The 24,142-nt window shown below is 41.6% G+C and overlaps 1 protein-coding gene across 3 annotated transcripts in view; it reads left to right on the top strand.

Annotated features, from left to right (window-relative positions):
- The window catches only part of LRCH1 (leucine rich repeats and calponin homology domain containing 1), a 317,881-nt gene that overhangs the window by 222,870 nt on the left and 70,869 nt on the right, over positions 1–24,142 (top strand). For all 3 annotated transcript variants that reach the window (XM_068267743.1, XM_068267741.1, XM_068267742.1), the window contains 4 exons: positions 4,435–4,515; positions 4,598–4,634; positions 4,819–4,866; positions 7,453–7,522. In XM_068267743.1, the coding sequence (XP_068123844.1) occupies positions 4,435–4,515; positions 4,598–4,634; positions 4,819–4,866; positions 7,453–7,522 (236 nt within the window). The remainder of the gene's footprint in view (positions 1–4,434; positions 4,516–4,597; positions 4,635–4,818; positions 4,867–7,452; positions 7,523–24,142) is intronic.

Genomic DNA, 24,142 nt, shown 5'->3' with positions numbered 1-24,142 from the left:
TTGTTCGGCCTGTGAGTTTAGGTGGACGGCCTTGTCTTGGTAGGTTTACAGTTGTGCCATATTCCTTCCATTTTTTGAATGATCGCTTGAACTGTGCTCTGTGGGATGTTCAAGGCTTGGGAAATCTTTTTGTGGCCTAAACCTGCTTTAAATTTCTCAATAACTTTATCCCTGACCTGTCTGGTGTGTTCTTTGGACTTTATGGTGTTGTTGCTCCCAATATTCTCTTAGACAACCTCTGAGGCCGTCACAGAGCAGCTGTATTTGCACTGACATTAGATTACACACAGCTGCACTCTATTTAGTCATTAGCACTCATAAGGCAATGTCTATGGGCAAGTGACTGCACTCAGACCAAATGGGGCTGAATATTTACGCACATCCCACTTTGCAGTTATTTAAAAAAAAATAATGTTTGGAATCATGTATGATTTTCGTTCCACTTCTCACGTCTACACCACTTTGTATTGGTCTTTCACGTGGAATTCCAATAAAATGGACTAATGTTTGTGGCAGTAATATGACAATATGACAAAATGTGGAATACTTTTGCAAGAGTGTGTGTGTGTGTGTGTGTGTGTGTGTGTGTGTGTGTGTGTGTGTGCGCGCGCGCGCGCCCGCAGAGTGAAGGTTTGCAGACCAGGACTGCAGAGCAGAAAGCAGGCAAAATTTGTGCTGCAGCTTGTTGTAAACAGTGTTGTATCTCCTTGCAGGAGCCAAATATTGTACCCTAAATTTATACTAAGTTACATTTAAAGGATTTTTCTTAGAAAAATCTTAAAGTAGTGTTTGATTTGGGGGTAATCAGAGTCTCTTTAATTGGTTGCAGGCATGTACCTAAGAAAAGTGAATGCTGTAATGAGTGTTTCAACAATGTGTTAATTTAGGGCCCGTTTCCACTAGACGTGTTGCAATGCGGAAACTGCTCTGCATCGCAATGCAAGGAAACTGCAACCAATTCACGTCAATGGAGTAGTTTCCATTGACGTCAATTTAACCATGCGATCTGGCGCGATGCAACGCAGGGGAAATTATGGATAGCATGCTGCAGTTTTCCGCAGTACACATTCAAGTCCCCATAGTTGCAGACAGGAAGCCGCATGATGCCTCAACCGGAATTACCTGCGGAGCGATGCAAGGCAATGCAGTGATCGCCTCGCATCCACAACTAGTGGAAACAGGCCCTTAAGGATGTGCATACTTGTGCAGCCAATATATTGTAAAGGTTCTAACTTATTTTTTTGTACTGTATTTTTTTCCTAAAAGATTTGTTTTTCAATTGCATTGTTCAGGTGGTCACATTAAAGCTAGGAACATTTTTTTAAATGATTTATTGTGGTCTTGTTTCTCACATCACAAACAATCTTGCATTGTAGCAGGTGTGCGCATGCTTTTATATTTACTGAAAATAGTCTGAAAAAGTGCAGCACTTGGATGTATTTGAAAAAAATGCACAACCTTTAATTTTTTTAGTAATTTAAGTTACATTTATAATCCTGATTCTATATATGCAGAGCTTCTGTTTGGGTTCAAGGTGCGTTTGTAGTTCCTGGGGGGGCTCAGCGCATCTCTGATTGGAGGCCATTCGGAGGCGGCCTGGTGTTGCGCTGATCCACCTTTTGCGCAATTTTCGATTTTTCAATTTTACTTGGTAGCGCACCCAGGCTATGCATATACATAGGTTAGGATTTAGTTAGTGTTAGGCCCCTCCCATGGAGGATTGACTTCTTCGCAGTGGGAGGGACGAGTACTTAATAGGTTGCATGCAAGCTGTTACAGGAAACCAACATCCTCCAGTGGTAGACAGGTCATGTGTATGCTCGGTGTGTATTCGACCCCACAAGTGGGACTTGCACTCTTTTGCAGGTAGGCACTAGTCTGTTTTTAAGTAGCGCTGCTCATTTCCTTGCTATGTAATAATCCTGATTCTGCTTACAAGTTGTGGAGATGCGCACTTTGCGTTGTGGGGTGTAGAGGACATTGCATGGGTTCTGAATTCAAATACAGTGCAAGCCTTGGATGAAGTTGGCCATGCATGATACAATAAAATATTTTATTTTCCAGGTTTTTTTTTTGTTTTTTTTTAATAAAAATGTAATCTCAAGAAATATGATCAAATTTCTCTTATTTATGGGTGGACTTTTGGTCGGCCATAGGAATATTCTGAAATTTTTTTTGCTAGGAAATTGAATGTTAGATTATACATTTTTTGATTATACATTTTTGATTTTTTGATCTTGAGTTTTCAATCTTCTTTTTTCATAAATGAGGAAAAGTTTAAAACGTGTGTGTGTGTGTGTGTGTGTGTGTGTGTGTGTGTGCGTGCGTGTGTGTGATACTTTGGTTAGACTTTTGAAACGTTGAAATAAATTGATTGTAATTCTCTAATACAAATAAGAAATAAATTGTTTCCTGTGGGGCCACCTGTAGGGTTACCATGGACATGCAAAAGAAAGCAGTTCAGAAGTAAATGCAGTGATTGTGTAGTGCCTAGGTTCTCAACATATGGAATGCATCCCTCAGGGGGTTCTTCTGATAGGTCCAGGCGTACTAGGGATAGATATTAGTTAAGTATAACAAAAGTTTTAGAAATTAATACATTTTATATGAACACCAAATTAGTGTTTAGCTAATTTAAAAACAATAGTAAATATGTGGACATTATTTTAGAAACAATTGCCATGCACTGCTATTAAATATATTTGTGTCAGGGGTACTTGAGATAATGTTTTCCACACCAGGGGGTACTTGGTGAGCACAGGCTTTCAAAAGGGGTACATACCAATACAATGTTGAGAAACACTGGTGTAGTATATACTTATGATCAAATATCTCACTTTAATTTATTTTACATCATAAAGATCTAACAAGTCTGTCTAATTAGAAGGTGGAATCCTACTCAGATTTCAGTTAAGTTATGTACCCACTTTGCAATTTGCCTGAAGACTGGCGTTTTTTAGCACTGAGCGGGTGCAAGACCATGCGAATGTCCCTTAATATCATGCCGCAATAACTATCATCTTGGTGGATCTGGTCTTTAAGATCCCCGACGACTCCCCAGCAAAATAGCGCAATCACTTGAAGGCTCATTTACACCGATGTGTAATGTCGTGCCTATACACCAGCAGGAAGAGGCGTCGCTTGATGATCATCATCAAGGGGACTCTGCTGGACCCATCAGGTGGTGAGTACGGAGCTTTAGGCATTTTGGGCCCAATCCAATTCACTTTTTCTCTAAGTTTTTTTTTCACATCTTATCAATAAAAGTGCTGAAAATGTTTCAACTTATGTTTAAAATAACTCCTCTCCCATGAGAAACGTAGGAGAAAAAGTAAATTGGAAACAGGCATTTTATCTAAATGTTATACTTGTTGGTGCATCTGTAAATTCTGGCATCAGGCGAGCATACTTTGACTTTTGACTTCAGTGTCTCTTTAGCTTCAGTTTGTAATTTAGTAGTATAGCTTAAACTTAGAGACACTATACCTAAAAAAAAAAAAAAGTTATATAATGAATTGGTTGTGTAGTATGGACAATTACTAGAACATTAGTAGCAAAGAAAATATTCTCATATTTTTATTTTCAGTTATATAGTTTTTTTTCTTTTCTTTATAGCATTGCATTATTTTCTAATATTTGCAGTTTACACATTACTCGGCATGCTAAAGGATTTTACAGGGCAGGCCAGTGAACTTTTGAACTGTCCTCTGCAGAGAGAAAAACAATACAGTGACTGACACTTGAGATAATAAGCTTTAGAAGCTCTTTGCGACTTTGAAAGTCGGGGAGCTCCGTGGCTCTTTTACATAGATAACTGGAGTTTCTTAACTCTTTCTGTACTGGAAACCATACTAAACTCATGTCTCTGCTCCTAATGTTTTATTTCTTAGTTATACTACACATACAAATCATTATATCATACATTGTTTCACTTTAGTGTCTCTTTAAAACTGATGTCAAACTGAATTCAAAATGATGTTGAAAAACCTGTATATTCTGGGTCTAAGAAAGCTTGTGTCATAAATAGACATACAGTACATCTGAATGAACCCAGGTTTCCCCCTCTTGGCCCCTTGCTGACTTACTACTGAAGAAGGAGGCAATTCTACCAATCCAAAACAGTGAGATTAGGTAGGGTGGACAGTTCTATAAAGGTGGCCATGCACAATGTGATCTTTCAAATGATCAAAAGTTAAATTGTGATTAATATTTTGAAATTGATTCTTCAATCAGACAATTAGAACATATTGTGTATAGCCACCTTATAGGATATTAGACAGACGTAAGAAGGGGTTTTTTAAACTATGCAGCATAGCAGCCTTTTCTTTACTTTCACTGAAATGCAAGTCCGTTACCTTCATTTACCTTCATTTTTCATTTCCTATGCTTTTGTATAATACGTATCTTGGACATTGCTGTATTTTTATTTTGCAGGTTAAGAATGGATATAGATGACAGGACAGAACTGTTCAGTATACAGCCTTCCCCATCTGATTCAAACAGGACTACAGTAAAGTGTGTTTATCTTCCACTGTAAAATATATTAAGTGCACACTGAGCTCGTAATGCCTAATGGACTTTTATTTGTCTCTTACAGTGGCCAAGTGGAGCTACAGATGTCTCCAGTATTGCAGGTAATAATTCACATGTCCTATAAAAGGTTGCATAGCTTGTTTATAAGACTTACCGTAACATTAGTAACACAGTTCTGTTTAAGTGAATGAGAGCCCTGTTGTATGGCTCAATTTACTGTACTATTTGTAGCATGATAAATGCTTTTAACATACTAACCCCTAACCTTTTGCTTCCAATGTACAGAATGACACACTGAATGAGACAGAAGTATGTCATAGCTCCCAGGAAGAGGTGGGTTATAATCCATGTAATTCTATATGCTTTTTCTGTGTATTTGCATTTTCAGTACAGTGATGTATAGGGCGGTGACACCTTTAGTTCGTTCTGACCTGGTTTACTTCAAAACAACATTAACTTTTTCATAGTTTGGAACCTTTTGATCTTTTCAAATATACCGCACATAATTTTATAGACAGACTAAAGCCTGTTACACACATCCAATTTTGATTGGCCAATCGATTAAGGATTAAGAAGTCACTCTCTGTAGATCAGAAAAAGGGGGTATAGCACCCCTCCACCAGGGGTGGACACAAGTGTTGTATATGTTACGGCCAAAACCAGAAATCGGCCAATTCTAGAATTGGCCGGCCGTTTCTAGAATTGGCCGGCCGTTTCTAGAATTGGCCGATTATTTTTTTTTGTCGGCCAAAGTCCAAAATGCTGGGAATTTCTGACATTGGCCGGCCAGTTCCAAAACGCACAAATCCCAGAACATCCCGGGTCCTGTCCAGCACCATGAATGGCACTTCCTCTCTGCTCTGAAAGATACAGCATACTAATCTTTTTTTTTTTTAAAGAAAAGCATTTCTTAGTTACAGCTGATACAAATCCTGCAATAAATCTGCAGTGTGTCTACATCCTGCTTTCTTGGGAGAAGACCTTAACATCCTGTGCTTTTAAATTACCTGCTCTGCTGTGGCAGTCAGGTGACACAGGGGAGAGATCAAATTACAGTGGTGATTAGTCACAGATGTGGGGGAATGAATGGCTGGGGGGGTCTTTGCTGGGGGGCTGTGCATGGCTGTGGGTGCTTTGCTGGGGGCCTGTGCATGGCTGTGGGTGCTCTGCTAGGGGGCTGTGCATGGCTGTGGGTGCTCTGCGCAAGCTGGGGGGGGGTCTTTGCTAGGGGGCTGTGCATGGCTGTGGGTGTTTTGCTGGGGGGCTGTGCATGGCTGGGAGTGCTTTGCTGGGGGGCTGTGCATGGCTGGGGGGGGGGGGTCTTTGCTAGGCTGGTCGTGGCTGGAAATGCTTTGCATGGTCGGGGGGGGGGGGCGGCTTTGCATAGCTGGGGGTGCTTTGCCGGGCTGGGGGAGCTTTGCTGGAGGCGCCGCCAGGAAGCCCCGCCAGGAAGCCCCGCTCACCTCATCCCCTGCTGCCGCTAAGTACTCAGACCTCCGATCAGGGCGACCAGAGAGGCGGGGAAAGGCAGAGCAGGGCGCACGCTACCCGCCCAGACCCATACACTTCATATGCAGAAGTGTTCAATGACGTCACTTCTGCATTGAAGTGTTCGGGTCCTGCCGGTCTCGCATTAGCTGGCAGCTGCTATGCCTCTCTCTGCCTCCCTGGTACGGTCACCCTGATCGGAGGTCTGAGTACTTAGCGGCAGCAGGGGATGTGGTGAGCGGGGCTTCCTGGCAACGGTGAGCGGGACTTGGCCGGCCACGTGAAGTCACAACGCGTTCTGGCTGGCCAAAGTCCGAAACTGAAGCCCGTTTCTCACATTGGCCGCATGAGCTGGCCACTTCGCATACTGACCGGCCAGAACCCGAAGTGGCCAGACTTCGGGTTCTGGCCGTAACATATACAACGAACAAAGGCGCCAAAAGAATAAAATGGGCTAAAATTGTTAAAATTGTTAAGGAGGTCGTGGTGCACCACCACCAATTTACAAACCTCTTGGCAACCAAAGTATGATATAACACAGGTAAGAGTGGTGAATCCTAACCACTTAAAGGCAGCCTAGGGTTGTTGAATGATGTATGATATCCACACTGGTGATGCTTGGAGATTTCTGCAGAAACCTTAGTAAATCACATCCACCAAGTATACACATTTATGATAAGAATGACTTTCCAGAATATAGCACCTCAAAACTCAGCAGTGACAGATACTATAAAACAATGTTGTCAGGTTCTCTTTGAGATGACTTGACATGTGCAAAGGAAAAGTTCAAAATCTCAAACCTCCTGTAACGTCCTCACAGGTACTGGACCAAGTTAGCCAGACTCCCAAGGGAGTACTAAAACAAACTTCATTATCTTTAGATAGACACAGAACCAAATCACGCGTATCGGACTTAAAATCTGCCCTTAGTCATATTTTCCATTAGTTGCCATAGTTTCCACAATTATAACTAAGGCCGGATCCACTCTACAAGTGCTTTTTCTGAGCGCTTTGTGATTGATTAGCGCCTTTTTAAAAATTTCTCGCATTCACTTTCATTAAAATCGTAAAAATCACGATTTTTACTGAGATTTTAATGAGTGAATGGGAGAAATTTTTAAAAAGTGCTCAGAAAGTACTAATCAATCACAAAGCACTCAGAAAAGTGCTTATATTGTGGATCCGGCTTAAGCAGATTGTAAACCTGATATGCGTCTTTTATTTTTGTGGATGTCTTAGTATCCTCTGTCCGTCTGAAGATAATAAATACGCAGTTTGGTTTAGTACTCACTTGAGCTCTGCGGATCTTCTTCTTTCACTTGACATGTGCAGTTGTAGTGCTTACTAGATTACAGTTTGATTGATTTCCTCTGTCTATTGTTATTGATAATGACTGAGATGGTGTAACTGTGTGTACCTGTTAATCTGCAGAATGACAGCAGCACCCCTAGCTTGTCCCCGGTACACAGCTCAGCAGCTTTTGGTCTGAAGTCACGATCTGGTAAGTTCCATACTGATCTATATACTCACTTTAAATACGGTAAAAATTGATCTATCTGCGCCCAAGTGACCAATACACTTCGTTTTCTAATATTAAAAGTTTTATTATAAAACAAGGTCAATTTATTGCAACAATTGTGTCTCTCAGACTTCTAGAGATCAGCTGACCTCACCACACTTCAGACTTCCATACACACTCCACATCCACAGCTCAAGATGGTTGATTTCCCTACCTACTGAAAAGCCAGCCTAATGCCGCCCGTGATCAGACAGGGGGAACCCCACCCTAGCTATATCTGTTGGCAGTTTGCAGGCCTATTTCTTCTAAATACTGAAGTGGGTACCAGTCCAGTTTGAGTTCAATAACTTTTCCAGACGTTTACATAAAAAATAGTTCAGACGCTATCAAAACGCTTAATAAGCGCTATCCAGTCCAGTTTGAGTTCAATCATTTTTCAAATGTTTACAGAAAAATAGTTCAGACGCGGGCTTTTCAGTAGGTAGGGAAATCAACCATCTTGAGCTGTGGATGTGGAGTGTGTATGGAAGTCTGAAGTGTGGTGAGGTCAGCTGATCTATAGACGTCTGGGAGACACAATTGTTGTAATAAATTGACCTTGTTTTATAATAAAACTTTTAATATTAGAAAACGAAGTGTATTGGTCACTTGGGCGCAGATAGATCAATTTTTACCTGATTCAAAAATCGATGAGGTTAGAGCAAACCTTATAGCTCTCTCTGCAGCCCATTAAATAATAGTCAACATGCGCCACAGTCATCTTTGAAATTGATTTTATCACTTTAAATAAGACTTAGATTTTTTAATGTCATAGAAAACATTAAAGACTCATTGTTAATGAACAATGTAATATAGATAGATTTATGGTATTCCTTAATTAATTCTTGTTGGCAGTAATTGTGCAGTGAGTCAGAGGATCATCATACATTACACATGATTTCAAAATGATTACTATAAATCAGAGCACTGAAATAACCCTGAAATAAAATTGATGGGCCCTAGGTGTCACTTTGCGGCAGTACTCAATGTGGCCAAATGATAGATCCCTTCTCAGATTATAATCGGAGAAGGGATCTGATTGAATCCCCCCACACACTACATACAGATTTTTACTAAATTTCAGCATGGAATCTATTAAAAATCTAACCACAGCGTTGCACTGTTTGATGCAGTGCCATGCTTTGGGCCGTTAATCTGCCACCGCTCCTGTCCTGCCGCCGATTATATCTTCATTCCAGTACAATCGACCGATTTTGATTTATTTTGCCCGAAAATCATTTGCACTAGCAGCACTGGATTTGGCTGCATTGCTGCACAGTCTATTGTAGTGTTGCTAGACTGTTGCTAGACTTACGTACACGTGACAACAATAGCAGCGACTGCCTCCTATATGATATGTTTAGATTTACTGATACTTACATTTACTTCTATGCACACCTTTAATTTTGTGTCCATATGCATTGCTTCTTGCTCTTACAAACCTGTGCCTGACCACGGGGCAGAATGTAGGTTTTTAGTAGAGATGGTCAATGAGATGTTGTTTTTTTCCAGCTTCCAAGCAAATTCAATGCAAATTGTATGCCGCATGGAATTGTGGCTAATTCCACAGGAACTGCAGTTAATTGGTCCTATTCCTAGCTGCATACAACCTGCATTACATCTTCCTGCAAGCTAAAAGGACAAACTTTATTGGCCATCTCTAGTTGCCAGTCTTCTTTTCTGAGTAGACTGTGCTGTGTGTGAAGAGAAGCAAAACATTCCTATGCTGGCCACGTGCTTCGATATCGCTACAAATAAGACACAATGGCAGTACAGTGCGGTGTTGCGCTGCCCTTGCGATAGCAAGCACTCAGGTACAAGACAGGACTATAGATTGGAGTGTAACTAGACAAGTAAGACACAATGGCAGTGCGATGTTGCGCTGCCTTAGCAATAGCAAGCATTCAGACAGGTACAAGACAGTACTAGACTGGAGCGTAACTAGTAACAACCACAGCTCACAGTCACGTCCACAGAAGCAGACTAAGCAGACTAACAAAAATCACCAGCAAGCATCCACACAGACAAAACTACAGGAAAGAACATAACTAATAGCAACCGCAGCCTATAGTTATGTTCCCAGAACTAGAGTAGCAGGAATACTACCAGTCACCAACGTGGTGATGGCAGATTCCAAGCTATCAGGATAATGGACTCCACTGATCTACCGTGGATGCAGCAAATGTCCATCAGGCATGGAAACCAGGCAATAAACAAAAATACAGAAAAATAATAAACGGCTTAACTAATGAATAAATATATATTAGCAAGTCTGCATATATATTTATCAAGAACTAGCTAAAGCACAAGTAATAAGGTTGCATTGAACTACAATAACAGAACTATACAGAGTAGCACAGTGCCCAGCAGACCAGCATAGTGATCGCTATGATGGGCGAGGTCTAAAAGCATGCAAATCTCCACACAGCTGAATGGTAATCATTCAATCCTGAGCTGGCTTGATTACCATTTGCTAGGTTGTGAATACAAAGGACTCCCATAGGAAATACATGCAGTATTATGTAACATGCCTGCAGGAAATCCAGCGCTATCTGGCCGCAGCTCAGCTGTAGCAAGCCATTGGTGGAATGATGACAGCATCCTGAGCTGCCCAGAACTGCAGAGCAATTGCAAATGACAATGTGACTCATTGCAAATACACAACCGAATGCAAGCAGACAAGCCAGAACTGTCCATTTGCAGCTCCACCGCAACGGACAGAACATACCACAGGAGGAATCCTTAGAATATGTTTTATTTTATGACATTCCATTGCTTCCCTGGCTTTATGTTTAGGGTTGTTATCCTGCTAGAAGGTGAACATCTGCCCCAGTCTCAAGTCTTTTGCAGACTCCAAGAGGTTTTCTTCCAAGATTGCCCTGTATTTGGCTCCATCCATCTTCCCATCAACTCTGACCAGCTTCCCTGTCCCTGCTGAAGAGAAGCACCCCCAGAGCATGATGCTGCCACCACCATATTTGACAGTGGGGATGGTGTGTTCAGAGTGATGTGCAGTGTTAGTTTTCCGCCACACATAGCGTTTTGCATTTTGGTCTCATCTGACCAGAGCACCTTCCACATGTTTGCCGTGTCCCCCTCATGGCTTGTGTCAAACTGCAAACGGGACTTATGGTTTTTTTTTGTTAACAATGGCTTTCTTCTTGCCACTCTTCCATAAAGGCCAACTTTGTGCAGTGCACGACTAATAGTTGTCCTATGGACAGATTCCCCCACCTGAGCTGTAGATCTCTGCAGCTCGTCCAGAGTCACCATGGGCTTCTTGACTGCATTTCTGATTTCGCTCTCCTTGTTCGGCCTGTGAGTTTAGGTGGACGGCCTTGCCTTGGTAGGTTTACAGTTGTGCCATACTCCTTCCATTTTTTTTTTTTTTTGAATGATCGCTTGAACAGTGCTCCGTGGGATGTTCAAGGCTTGGGAAATCTTTTTGTGGCCTAAGCCTGCTTTCAATTTCTCAGACAACCTCTGAGGCAGTCACAGAGCAGCTGTATTTGTACTGACATTAGATTACACACAGGTGCACTCTATTTAGTCATTAGAACTAATCAGGCAATGTCTATGGGCAACTGACTGCACTCAGTCCAAAGGGGGCTGAATAATTACGCACAATCCACTTTGCAGTTATTTATTTGTAAAAATGTTTAGAATCATGTATGATTTTGGTTCAATTTTTTCACGTGTACACCACATTGTATTGGTCTTTCACATGGAATTCCAATAAAATTGATTCATGTTTGTGGCAGGAATTTGACAAAATGTGGAAAACTACAAGGGGGCCGAATACTTTTACAAACCACTGTATTTCCAATCTGTAATTACAGTGGTATTTATCGTTAACCAAATATGACAGCGATGTTTATTATTAGATTTTGTTATCCACCCGCCCTTTTTTCATGCACGCTTTTATTTATGATGGCACTGAGTACCATTATAGGTTTTCCCTCTTCTTTACATTTTTGTTTCTTGAAATCAGGTACTGCAGGTACAAGTTGAATTTGTATCTCCACTTGCTGGTAAAAATCGGTAGAAGTAAACCTATAGAAGATAGTATTTTACTACAATAAACTCTGTAATTCACTGGTCACATTGATTGCCAGCTGTGGCACATTGTGACATTGCCACTGTTTGGGCCCCAGACGGTCTATGGGCCCCATACTGCAGTACTGCCATAATGGTGGCCCTGTCCCTAATGGTAAAATGGAACTGAAAATCCCATTATTACTCCTCGGAGGAACCTCGATTAAATGTGTTTGTTGTTGATGACCCACAATTAATTTTAGAAGTGATTTTAGTGGATGCTAGCAAAATGATAGTGCAATGCTTTGTGCCCTTAGATAAACTTACCTGAAGGACTATACAACTGATTAGTTAAACTGTTATTTAATTTGTCTTTGAAGGCCCCCCACGCCAGAATTATGCCACAGATTCTATAACTCTAATTTTAGTATAGTTATAGTGAACAGCAACAGTGAAAGGATTTATAAAACACTGCTTTCATAAAGCAACTTAGAAATATTGCTTGGCACATCTGGTGTAGTCATAACATCAGTACTGCAAGAATGAGCATACCATGTTATGTTAGTTATAGTATGGATAACCAAAGTTGTAATCACAGGCCTCATTCACATCATGGATGTTTTTGTGCGCTGTAGTGCCACGCTGACAGCATGCATAGCGCGTGGTGTCTATAAAATGTATTTAAATCAACTGACCCTGTTCAGATCATTGCGCTGTGATTGCCTGCGCTGCTGAAATGTAGGGATGTCTGCATTTTTGAGCGTTGCTTAGCAGCAAAGCATGTAATGAAAATCAATGGCTGTGCTTTTTAAGCACACAAACGCATGGTCATGTACTGTATTTCTCTGTGCACATATTGCAGTCCTCCCCCCCCCCCCCCCCCCCCCCAGCCCTCCCATCATTCTAGTTCAGTTTCCTGGAAAAAAAAATGTGTTCGTGTAAAAACAAGTACACGTTTTTAAAGCCTGTTCGTGTGCGATTCGAAACGCACCTGCCAACAAGGCAGAGTAATAAAAAACAAGCTCTTGCAAAATGAGATGTTACCTACCATGTGACTTTCGGATATCACTGGAAGGTTTTATTATAATATCTTACTATACAACGGATCCATTACTTGATTTCAAAAAAAGCTTAAAGGGACTCCGAGCAGTGCAGAAACTATGGAAAGATGTATATCATTTGAAAGCTCTCTTTCTCCTCTTTACAATGATATATAAATCGCCGCCCTACGCCTTTTATTTTTCGATTATTTCACGATTGAAATTGCCGCGGCTGCGATTTCGATCGCAAAAATAGAGAAAACTAAAAGGCGCCAGAAAGAGGAGAAAGCGAGCTTTAAAATGATATCCATCTTTCCATAGTTACTTGTATTACACAGGGCGACTTTTTCCTGAAGTCAGCAGCTCCATTCTGCTGAATGGAGCTGCTGACTTTGAGAAAAAGTCGCCCTGTGTAATACAAGTAACTATGGAAAGATGGATATCATTTTAAAGCTCGCTTTCTCCTCTTTCTGGCGCCTTTTAGTTTTCTCTATTTTTGCAATCGAAATCGCGGCCGCTGCAAATTCAATCGCGAAAATAGTGAAAACTAAAAGGCGTAGGGTGGCGGTTTATATATCATTGGAAAGAGGAGAAAGAGAGCTATAAAATGGTATGCATCTTTCCATAGTTTCTGCACTGCTCGGAGTCCCTTTAACTCCTTGGTTTTTTGAATAGCATTTTATCAGTAGCATTTTGAAATTGCATTTCAGATCTGTACTTTTTGCAATAAATGTATTGAAAATACCTTCCTGTCAGCATCCACTGTAAACGTAGACTTAGTTTGTATTGTAGCACTTCCTTGTATACACCACTGTAAGAACTTATTTCAATAAATTCAGGACAGCCTAGACATATTAAACGTTCTCATAGTAAGTGCTGCACATCACGGCAGTCACACAACTGCTTATGACATTCAGGCCTCTTGTACACTACATGCGATTCCGATTTTATCTGATCCGATTTTTGATACTGATTAAAAAATGTAGCAGCAGGCAGTATGTTTTTTTTTAAACAGAATCAAAAATCAGATCAGATAAAAAAAATCGGAATCGCATGTAGTGTGCAAGAGGCCTTAACCTGTGTATTCAACCCCAATATGTATTGTAAAGAAATGTATACATTTCAGTAATCATTGGAAGTTCACCAACTTAGAACAGAATTACAGGGCTTTCCTATGTTTCCAGGTTAGAAGGTGCTCTATTGGATAGGTGAACTCTGTTAGACCATCCCATAGACTTCTACAGATCTGTTTAGTAGCCTCCAGTGCTTGCCACTCTCTGATTTAGATAACAGAACTGAGGTTTAAAGGGCTGAGAATGCCAAACCGCTGCCATTGAGGGTAAGAGCTATGCACACAAAGAGGGATATTCACTAACCAGCAGTAAAATTGATATGTGTAAGCAGCACACAACAATTTTACCGGTATTTATATCACTGATGTAGTATGCATTGCAGAATTAGCGTGCCCCCCATTAGCTGGGTAGAGTCTGCATTGCCAGTGTAACAATTGCTGCACAAGCACAAGTTGTACTAATTGTGCAGTGTGCTACATCACTGTCATATGAAATGGTAAAATTGGTATATGCTGTTTGTGTGCGACAATTTTACAGCTGGTTAGTGAATATGCCCCAAAAATGATTATAGCATCAACAATTCGATACACGTTGCCAAGCAGTTACTGTTATTAAATGCAGCTGCTAACAAGTAGGTTCTTCTTGGTGCTTACAGGGAATTGTAACATCCCAAAATAAAAACAATCTTAAAAATAGAGCCCCAAATATATATGTAAACTCTTTTTTTTCTAAACTAGGTTCCTATATGTCCCCTAGTTTTTTTTCTTACCTGGTCTTTGTGCCTTTGCTGAACTGTGCCAAACTGTGCAGTGCCAACAGGATTGTTAGAAGTTTTTTTTTCTTTTAGCTACAGTAGCAAACTTATCTCAAAAAGAAAATGACATAAACTTCCCATTTCGGATAAGATAAACACACTATGATAAGAAGGTAACTTAACTTTCCCCTCCCCCCCTCACAATAACCCCCCCCCCCCCACCTTCCCCATTTGAAAAGATTACACAGTGATGTAAGCCTGTTATCGAGGTGATGTTTGCTTTGGAAGGGACAGTAATCTCTGAAATGAGTAGAAAATTAACTGAGCTGGGTTAAAGAGGCACTTAAAGGGATACTGTAGGGGGGTCGGGGGAAAATGAGTTGAACTTACCCGGGGCTTCCAATAGTCCCCGCAGATGTCCTGTGCCTGCACAGCCACTCACCGATGCTCCGGCCCCGCCTCCGGTTCACTTCTGGAATTTCAGACTTTAAAGTCTGAAAACCACTGTGCCTGCATTGCCGTGTCCTCGCTACCGCTGACATTACCAGGAGCATACTACGCAGGCGCATACCGTACTGGGACTACGCAGTACACTCCTGGTGACATCAGCGGTAGCGAGGACACTGCAACGCAGGCGCAGTGGTTTTCAGACTTTAAAGTCTGAAATTCCAGAAGTGACCTGGAGGCGGAGCCAGAGCATCGGTGAGTGGCTGTGTGGGCACAGGACATCTGCGGGGGACCATTAGAAGCCCCAGGTAAGTTCAACTCATTTTCCCCCGACCCCCCCCCCCCTACAGTGTTCCTTTAAGTTGAAGAAAAAAAAGTTTTACTCACCTAGGGCTTCCCTCAGCCCCCTGCAGCTGATCGGTGCCCTCGCCGTGTCTCTCCGATCCTCCTGTCCCCGCCGGCGGCTACTTCCGGTTTCGCCGTCAGGACCAGACAGGCTGGGAACGCGAGTGATTCTTCACGTTCCCAGCCACAATATAGCCCCCTATACTGCTATTGCGGCAAGGAAGGCCGCAATAGCAGTATAGGGGGCGATATTGGGGCTGGGAACGCGAAGAATCACTTGCGTTCCCAGCCTCTCTGGTCCTGACGGCGAAACCGGAAGTAGCCGCCGGCGGGGACAGGAGGAGCGGAGAGACACGGCGAGGGCACCGATCAGCTGCAAGGGGCTGAGGGAAGCCCCAGGTGAGTAAAACTCCTTTTTTTTTTCGGCTTACGGTTCACTTTACAAAAAAAACAAACAAAAAAAAAACAGGGCAGAAGTGATGTCACTTTTGGCATCACAAAGAAACTGGCAGAATTATATCTTTTTTCATATCATGTCTCTTAAATCGCTACAAGAAAAGACAACAGATTTGCAGGCCAGGTGCAGTGATGTGTGGCCATCAATGCTTCAAATGCTTAAATTGGCTGTACAACAAGATGGCTTAAATCACTACAACAACTAAAAACAGGGTAGTCGAGCTTAAAAAATTTTTTTTTCAGTTAATTAGGACTTTTATCCCTCTTTAATTATGTATAGTAACTTTCAATAAGTCTTTATGTGCCATAGCCCTTAATATTACTGTTGAATGTAACTACATCCTGGGTATTGTTCATTACTTCATAAGGATCAGAAAAATACTTTTCAGGTAACAGCCCAAGTTAACCATTTATGTAATTTCAAATGACTGCTTATTTAATACCATTAGCCTAATGCTACGTACACACATGCGACAACGATCGTTCGTTGAGGACGACGAACGAACTTTTAATTGACGAAAGAACGACCGAAGTAAAGTTAGTTGTAAAAAGTGTGTAACGATCACATCGTTAGAACGAACGTTACACCACGTAAAAGCACTTAATGCGCCTGCGCATAAAATTGTGAAGTTCCTTGGAGAAAAAGTGAAATACGCATGTCCAGCTTGGTACGAACGATCGTTTCCAACGATGTACCACTTTTGCTAACGATCGTCTGTGGTAAAAATCCGCCAAGACGGAACTTTGTTTTGTAGCGATTTGCCTCGTTCGTCGTTTGCCTTAATAGTCGTTGGTTCGTTTTTTGTAATGATCGTCGTTGGTAAAGATCGGGGAACGATCGTTACAAACGACTATAGTCGCATATGTGTACGCACCTTAAGAATCATAATTTGCATGCAACACATGAGTCCGGGAAAATTCTGCATCTTCAGATAGCTTTATTGAATAATGAATGGAAATTCGTGGTAATGAGTAGAACTCTGAAAAATCATAGTGTTTTTGAATCCCAAATCAGCATACATTGCCTTTGGGCTAAAGGAACATAAAATGTCATTAGGTGGATTTTATTATTATTATTATTTTTAAAGCACAATAGCTGCACATAAAAGTTTGAAGGTAATAATGCAGAAATTTGTCTGAATATTAGACCGTTTGTTCACAGAAAAAGGAAGTTTGAGTTGTAGTAAGAGTCACCCACTCTTCTATATCTCTGCACTAAAATGACATTGCTATCGTCTTTGGCTCTGTTATTACCCACCTTAGAATTCTAACTACTTTCTCACTTTAAAGTATTCCAGCATTTGATAGAATAACTCAGGAATTCCAAATGGAAAGCTGAAACACTTACCGTATACTAAGTGATAAGCTAAATATATATTTTTTTTCTTTTCAGTTTTGAAGTTCATATGTTACTTCTTAGCAACCATAGCAGCAATAAACCATTGCATACTTCACTTGAATATATGAAGTGTCTCTTGCTGCTGACCCCCAGACTTCCATGTTTCTGTAGTAGAACTAGCAGTATGATGAAAACGTTTTAGTCTGGCCCTTTTTCCTTCCATAAAGGGGTATACACCAAAATTGGTACATATACATTTATTGGGGCTAAAACTGGTTGCACAAGCACAGTCTGTGGCCACTGAAGGCTGTACAGGAATTCACAAAAGGGAATTCCCTCAATCAAAAGTGCTGTGCCAAAACATTGCTAGTAAGCGAGGATGTATTTTAAATATTTTTCCTGACATTTTTGTCAGTGAACATTGTATAAAACGGCTCAGCAATTGTTTAAAAAAAGCACTTTTGCTTTTTTTCAATGAAGTTTATTTTTTAGGTTTTATTAAATTAAATCCTTCCCCCACCCAGAAAAAAAAAATAAGGGTCACCTCCAACCTGCCTGCCCCTCAGCTGGTGTGACTCACTACCGCTAGGACCATCAACTAGGGGCTCCATCCACTAGGTTACTTATACAAGCCCACATAGCTATAACTTGGGTAACAATATGCAGAGGAAGTGGGGTTGGGGGTGGCAAAGACTCCTACCTTTCTTGTACAGGTTGCATTGTCACATGCTAAAGATGCAAGGCTCGTCCCCACATTATGCTAGGGAGGGGAGGCGATTAACTAACACTAACACACAAGTCCTCAGAGGGTAAAATCTGGGAGATCCGTTTAATAAAAAGAACCCCCAGATGTCCATTCTCTCCCATGTCACTAAATAGGTTCTTATTGACTTCCTGCCTAGAAATTAATTCCAACAAAGTATTTTTTTTTAATCTGTGTGTTTCTTTTCTTTTGTTTCTTATCTTTATTTTTTTCCTTTTTTTCTTCTGTATTCTTTTTTTTTTTTTTCTGGCATTTTTATCTGTAAACTTTATTTACTTTATTCATCCTGATTCTTGCTTGGAGATCAATGGGCTCTACATGTGCCAGCTACTTTAGGTTATCTCGTCGCCCCTTCAGTGACTGCGCTCTGCCAGATTTGGGCGCCCCATAGACTGTAATGCTCACCTTGTAATTTGGGCACCGGCAATAGCTGTACTCTGAATTACACAGCCAAAAGGAAAATTGGGTAATCGGTAGGGGAATATATTTATTATATTTCCAGAGATTACTTGGTGCTGGGAGAGACATCTTTTGGCTTCTCCCTGTGCCCAAATGAGCATGTGCCATTTCCATATGTATGCCCAGCTACTCCTTGCCCCAATATTATTCAGGAGCCGGTTGGTGGGTATTCCCATGGGATGGCATGTTGGATAGCACTCATCTTGCAGCACTAGAGAACTGGGTTCCATTTACAAAGTGTACACTATCTGTGTAGAGTTGTTATGCTCATCCTATTCTCTGGGCATTCTTATTTCCTCCCACATTTCAAAAACAGAAGGATAAATTAATTTGCCGCCAAATTGACCTTAGGTTATTACAGGGCGTAAGACCATTACAGAGGGCTGGTGCACACCGAGCGGCTTTTTGGGCGTTTTCAGATCCGCTTGCGGCTGCGGATCTGCTTGGTCAATGTATCTCAATGGGGTGGTGCACACCAGAGCGGCAGGCGTTTTGCAGAAACGAAAAATGCCTGGGTGAGGCATTTTTTGGATTGCGGATGCGTTTCTGCCTCAATGTTAAGTATAGGAAAAACGCAAACCGCTCTGAAAAACGGCACTTCAGAGCGGTTTTGCAGGCGTTTTTGTTACAGAAGCTGTTCAGTAACAGCTTTACTGTAACAATATATGAAATCTACTATACTGAAAACCGCAGCAGCAATCCGCAAAACGCTAGCAAAACGCCTCATAAAAATAAAAAAAAGCGTTTAAAAATCTGCTAGCATTTTGCGGATCTGCTAGCGGGTTTTGGTGTGCACCAGCCCTAAGTAGGGATTTGATTGAGACCATCAAAAGGAGGGATCCACACTCAGACTTGAGCAAGGAACAGGTTCAGTTGATTGTCCCATCACCCATATACAGACATTTTCCCGTACACAGACAATCGTTTTGGGACCTATCCGTCTTGACATAGGGGACCGGATAGGCCATGAAATGGTCATCATTGTACGGTCAAATGTCTGTATGTGAATTATGGGACAATAAACGGCAACTGCTTCATACAGGTGTCCAATTATTTTTGCAGGGATTAGATCGAGAACTCCTCAGTGGAAAAAGAAGTGACAGTGGGCTGTGTAAAATATTAATTTATTTATAGAGTGCCAACTCTATAAAAAAATATTTATTATAAAATAAATTAATTTACTTTTGAAAAATGTTAAGAGCTAAGTGTTAAAAGAGAGTCAAGAGAAACTGGTTCCACAACAGTTTCTTAAAAGTGGGTGCAGTTTTTTCTTACATATTGGTTAATTGACTCCCACCAAAAAAAGGTTCAAAAGCTGCAGTAGGAACATAAGACAGTGGTTACTATGGTAGGGAGTAGATATCATGGCAGAGGGGGGGTTTGGTGGAAATCTCAATGACAGTCTTCCTGAATGATAGTGCAGCTTTGGGGAGCTCTGCACCCTTCCCCCCCCCCCCCTAGAGTTTTGTTTTTTTTACATAGTAAATACTTCTCTTTATTTCAGCATACTCTTATAAATCTGTTCTCTGATAAATGACTGTATTATTCAATGCTTTCCTTAAACACTGTGTAGCACGTGATTTATTCTGGTGCTCTTTTGCCTTATGTGGACCTCCTTTGACACCCCCTCTCCTACAGACCCGTCCCTCACTCTTCCTCCTATCTCCTTCAACAAACTTACACAGGCACAAAATGTGGACAGATATAACATGGACATGGCACCCGAAAGAGACATTGACAATGGTAGGTCTGTGTGGAATGTTATTGTGGACCATCAGCTGCATGTTACAAGAAAGAATAGTTTCTGTTCACTGTGTCCATAGAGCACACCATCTCACTCTCACATCACAGTTTTGTAGCTCATGCCACCTGCATTGTTTTTACTGTACAAGAGGTCCAACATGTTTCATATATTGTAGAGCAGATGCCTTGTTTCAGCTCAGCTGTGCTACAACAGATGGCATGTACTAGAAACCTGCTGTGCAGCTGCCACTGTAGCTTATATAATAATAACCACAGGGGAAATAAAACACAAGGTAAAAGATGTTCATCTAATTCATGTTATTGGGTACTTTGGTTTGTGTTACAATCTTATTTACTCCTCAGAACCTTTGCACATCTTCCATTTCTAGCAGATTCAATTAAAATTAGGTCTGATTTCATTTGTTAAAAATACAATTTGGTTCAATAGAAGTTGCTGAATACGTAACCTCATACTTTCTGAGTCTTAATGCTGTTTGAAAATGTATAGCTACTTTCTGAGCACGCAAATCTGTCCTGTCGTGTTATGTTCATATAAAATAAGTGGTTAAAGATGGTTTCTGTCATTTGGAGAGTCTAAAAAAAGGATTACATGACTACACATTTTTTTTAAATAACCCTGGCATAAATGGAGATGTAATAAGTGTGTAGTAATTATAAAAGTTTCTTTAAATGATCAACAAACTCCAAACTGAGCAAAAGACAACACATAAGAAGACAAGACACCAGAACATTTTATATTGCAGTTTTTAGCTGGCGGACTCAAAGTACTTCAGGGCTGTAGCCACTTAGGATGTCCTCCACAGGTGACCAGGATCATTAGGGGGCCTGGGGGCCTTGCTTAAAGACTGTTTGCTGTTTAACATACTGGCTTTAGCCAGGATTCAACCCTGGTAAAAGTCTCAAATCCTACATCAATGGCAACAGCCTTACCAGTACGCCAGTACCAGTATGCTATCTCACGGCAAATGCAAACAAAACCAAGCAACGGAATGCAGGCAGACATGTCAAAACTGCTCGGCTGCAGCTCCGCTGCAACCAGCAGAAGGGATCCTTACAAGAACGGTCCGTTTCTTCACTAGAGTGAAGAAGCGTTCCGTTTTCTCTTTGGCGCCTGAATCAGGGCTTAAGCTTCCATTTCCTTTCCGCTGGGCTCAGCGGTCCGGTAAAATTGCTGCAGAATCAAAGCTCTGGTCCATTCAGTGGATCGTGCAAAACGGATTCGTTTGAACAGACAGATGTGAATGGATCCATTCGCCTCCATTCCCTTTCCATCTGGGAATGGACCGTTTTTTACCGCTAATGTGAACCGGGCCTATTAAGTTTTCATCTAGTGTCCTATGGGAGAAAAGCGCTATAGAAATGTTATTGTATTGTATTATTGTAGAGCTAAAACATCTTATAATGCCATGAGTGTGGTTTAAAATACAAAGTTACGTTTTGCCAGCTATCTCTAACTTGTTTCTGTACCTCCATTTTCTCCCTAATGTACACGTCAGGTGTTATCTTTTAGACACACATTATTGTACAGACATATGATATCCTATGCTTTACAGTATTTGTCTCATTACTGCATTTAACCCAAAGAAAAATGTGTGCTCCCCACTGAATGCCATTCAAAGCTAATACCATTAATATCACAAGTTACTTGGGCCTTACTACTTATTATTTCTTGTATTATTGCAATGCCAAGGTATGTTCAGCAACATAAGAGCAGACTGTAAACATATTCTTTTACACATACACCTATGAAAGTTCTACAAAGCTGAAAGTCTATGACTGTAATAAAATACCTGGAGGGAGAAGTGAATGTGTAGCTACAAGTAGAATGTGTGATGGTTATAAGTGAATGTACATTTACCCAGTGGCAGGATGAGGTCATGGTATAGGCGCAGGGTTTCTGTGATGCGGCATATCCTATACAGGTGGGAAAGCTCATGGAAGAACTGGCTGGACCAGATTATAGTTCAAATAAAGCAGAGTATGTTGTAATTTTCACAGTGTAAAACCAGTCATTCTGTCTAATAGGAATATAAAGAACAACATTATTATGATAACCAGATGACTGGTAATTAAGGAGTAATTGATGTGTTGGTCTATATTCATAGTACATTTTAACTTTACTTTAAAAAACCACCATCGTGAAAATCGCTAAATTTTAAATACATATAAAAAATACAAATAAGGAGTACTTTTCTTCCAGAGTAAAATGAGCAATAAATTACTTTTCTCCTATGTTGCTGTCACTTACAGTAAGAAGTAAGAATTTGACAGAACCGACAGGTTTTGGACTAGCCCATCTCCTCATGGGGGGTTCACAGGGTTTTATTTATTTTCAAAGCACTTGGTGAATGGCAGTTGCCCCATCCAACTGCCAAAAAAGTGTGCAGCAGGCAGGGAGGCTGGCCAGCATCTCTGTATAAATCCTTTTCTGAAACAGCCTTTATAAAGAATACAGGCCATGCTGAGGATCCCTGTGAAGAGATAAACTAGACAAAACCTGTCGGTTCTGTCAGATCTCTACTACCCACAGTAAGTAACATGAATATAGGAGAAACATAATTTATGCCTCATTTTACTCTGGAAGAAACCTACTTCTTATTTGTATGTGTTTACATGTTTCTTAAATTTTACAATTTCTGCGATAGTGGTCCTTTAACCACTTTTTCCCCTGCCACAGTTTATCTACGTCATCTGTGGGGTCCAGTCAAAAATGGCGTGGGATAAAAAACGGCGCACGGAGACGCCGATAAAATTATTTAAGCCGCTATTTATCTTTGTAATGAAAGTGCACTGCAGCTTACCCCTCCTGCTTGTAGTATAGCACCGGCAGACTTTGCAGGATGATCGGCTCAGCAAGTGCCTGCAGACGCGATGCTTGCAGAGGCTGGGCTGTGCGCTGATAGCCCCATAGTTCCGGTGCTGTTACCGCTCCTCTGCCTGACCAAAAATCATGGTGCACAGTGCAAGCTGGTCAGGCAGAGGAGCGGTAACAGCTCCGGAACTATGGGGCTTTCAGCGCACAGCCCAGCCTCACCAATCATCGTCGCTGCAGGCACTCGTTAAGCCGTTCATCCTGCAAAGTCTGCCGGTGCTATACTAAAAGCAGGAGGGGTAAGCTGCAGCACACTTTTATTACAACGATAAATAGCGTTGTAAATAACCTGCGCCATTTTGTAACAGTGAAAACGCTAAAGAGCGTTTAATAAGGTAATTGAATGGGCGCCATTATTTTACCTGCGGTGCTGTGCGCCATTATTATCTGCTCCCCATCTGTGTCAACCTCCAAGCCACCATGACGTAGATATACTGACTTGCTTGCAGTCCTGCTGTGCACGATCGGGTGCGCTTCAGAGCGCACCCCCCGGCACTGTCAGCTGCATTACTAATTGGTGAAAGGGAACATGTTCCCTTGTAGGCAATTAGTGAACCCCCCGCAGATGAAGGATCACTGCTGTAGCCAACAGCAGTGATCGTTCATCTCTCCCCCTCCGTGGTCGGATCGTTAAAAAAAATGCCCCTGCAAGTTGACTATCTCACCTGAACTGGTTCCTGCGATCATGCTGCAGCTCCAGCCTCCATTCACCGCTCTTCACTCAGCCCTGTGACACTGAATATCCGGGTCCCGGCTTGATGACTTCATCAAGCCAGGACCAGGGTGTTCGGTATCACAGGGCTGCATGCACCGCGGTAAATGGAGGCTGGAGCTGCATTATGATCGCAGGAACAAGGTAAGGTGAGATATTCTCCTTGCAGGGGCAATTTTTTTTAACGATCTGGTCACGGAGGGGGCTAAGTGTCAAGGGGGGGGGGGGCACATCTGGCTATCCATAACAGAGGGTGGGGGTTCTAAATCTGAAGGGGGGGGGAGTTAAAATGATTATTGGGGCCCATGAGGGTAATGAGGTGGGGGATTTCATAATGGAGGGAACATCTGATGGTCCTGAGGTACATAATTTAATACTGGGGGCACATATGGCTATAATGGGGCAGGGGCGCTAATCCTGGGGGCACATCTGGCTATAATCGGGAACACTGATCCTGGGGACACATCTGGCTATAATGGAGGCTGATATTGGGGGGCACATCTG

The sequence above is a fragment of the Hyperolius riggenbachi genome, chromosome 2 (assembly GCF_040937935.1).
Source record: "Hyperolius riggenbachi isolate aHypRig1 chromosome 2, aHypRig1.pri, whole genome shotgun sequence".
NCBI classification, from domain to species: Eukaryota; Metazoa; Chordata; class Amphibia; order Anura; family Hyperoliidae; genus Hyperolius; species Hyperolius riggenbachi.
Note: the sequence above shows the minus strand (reverse complement) of the source record. Positions and strands in the feature narration are given on the sequence as shown.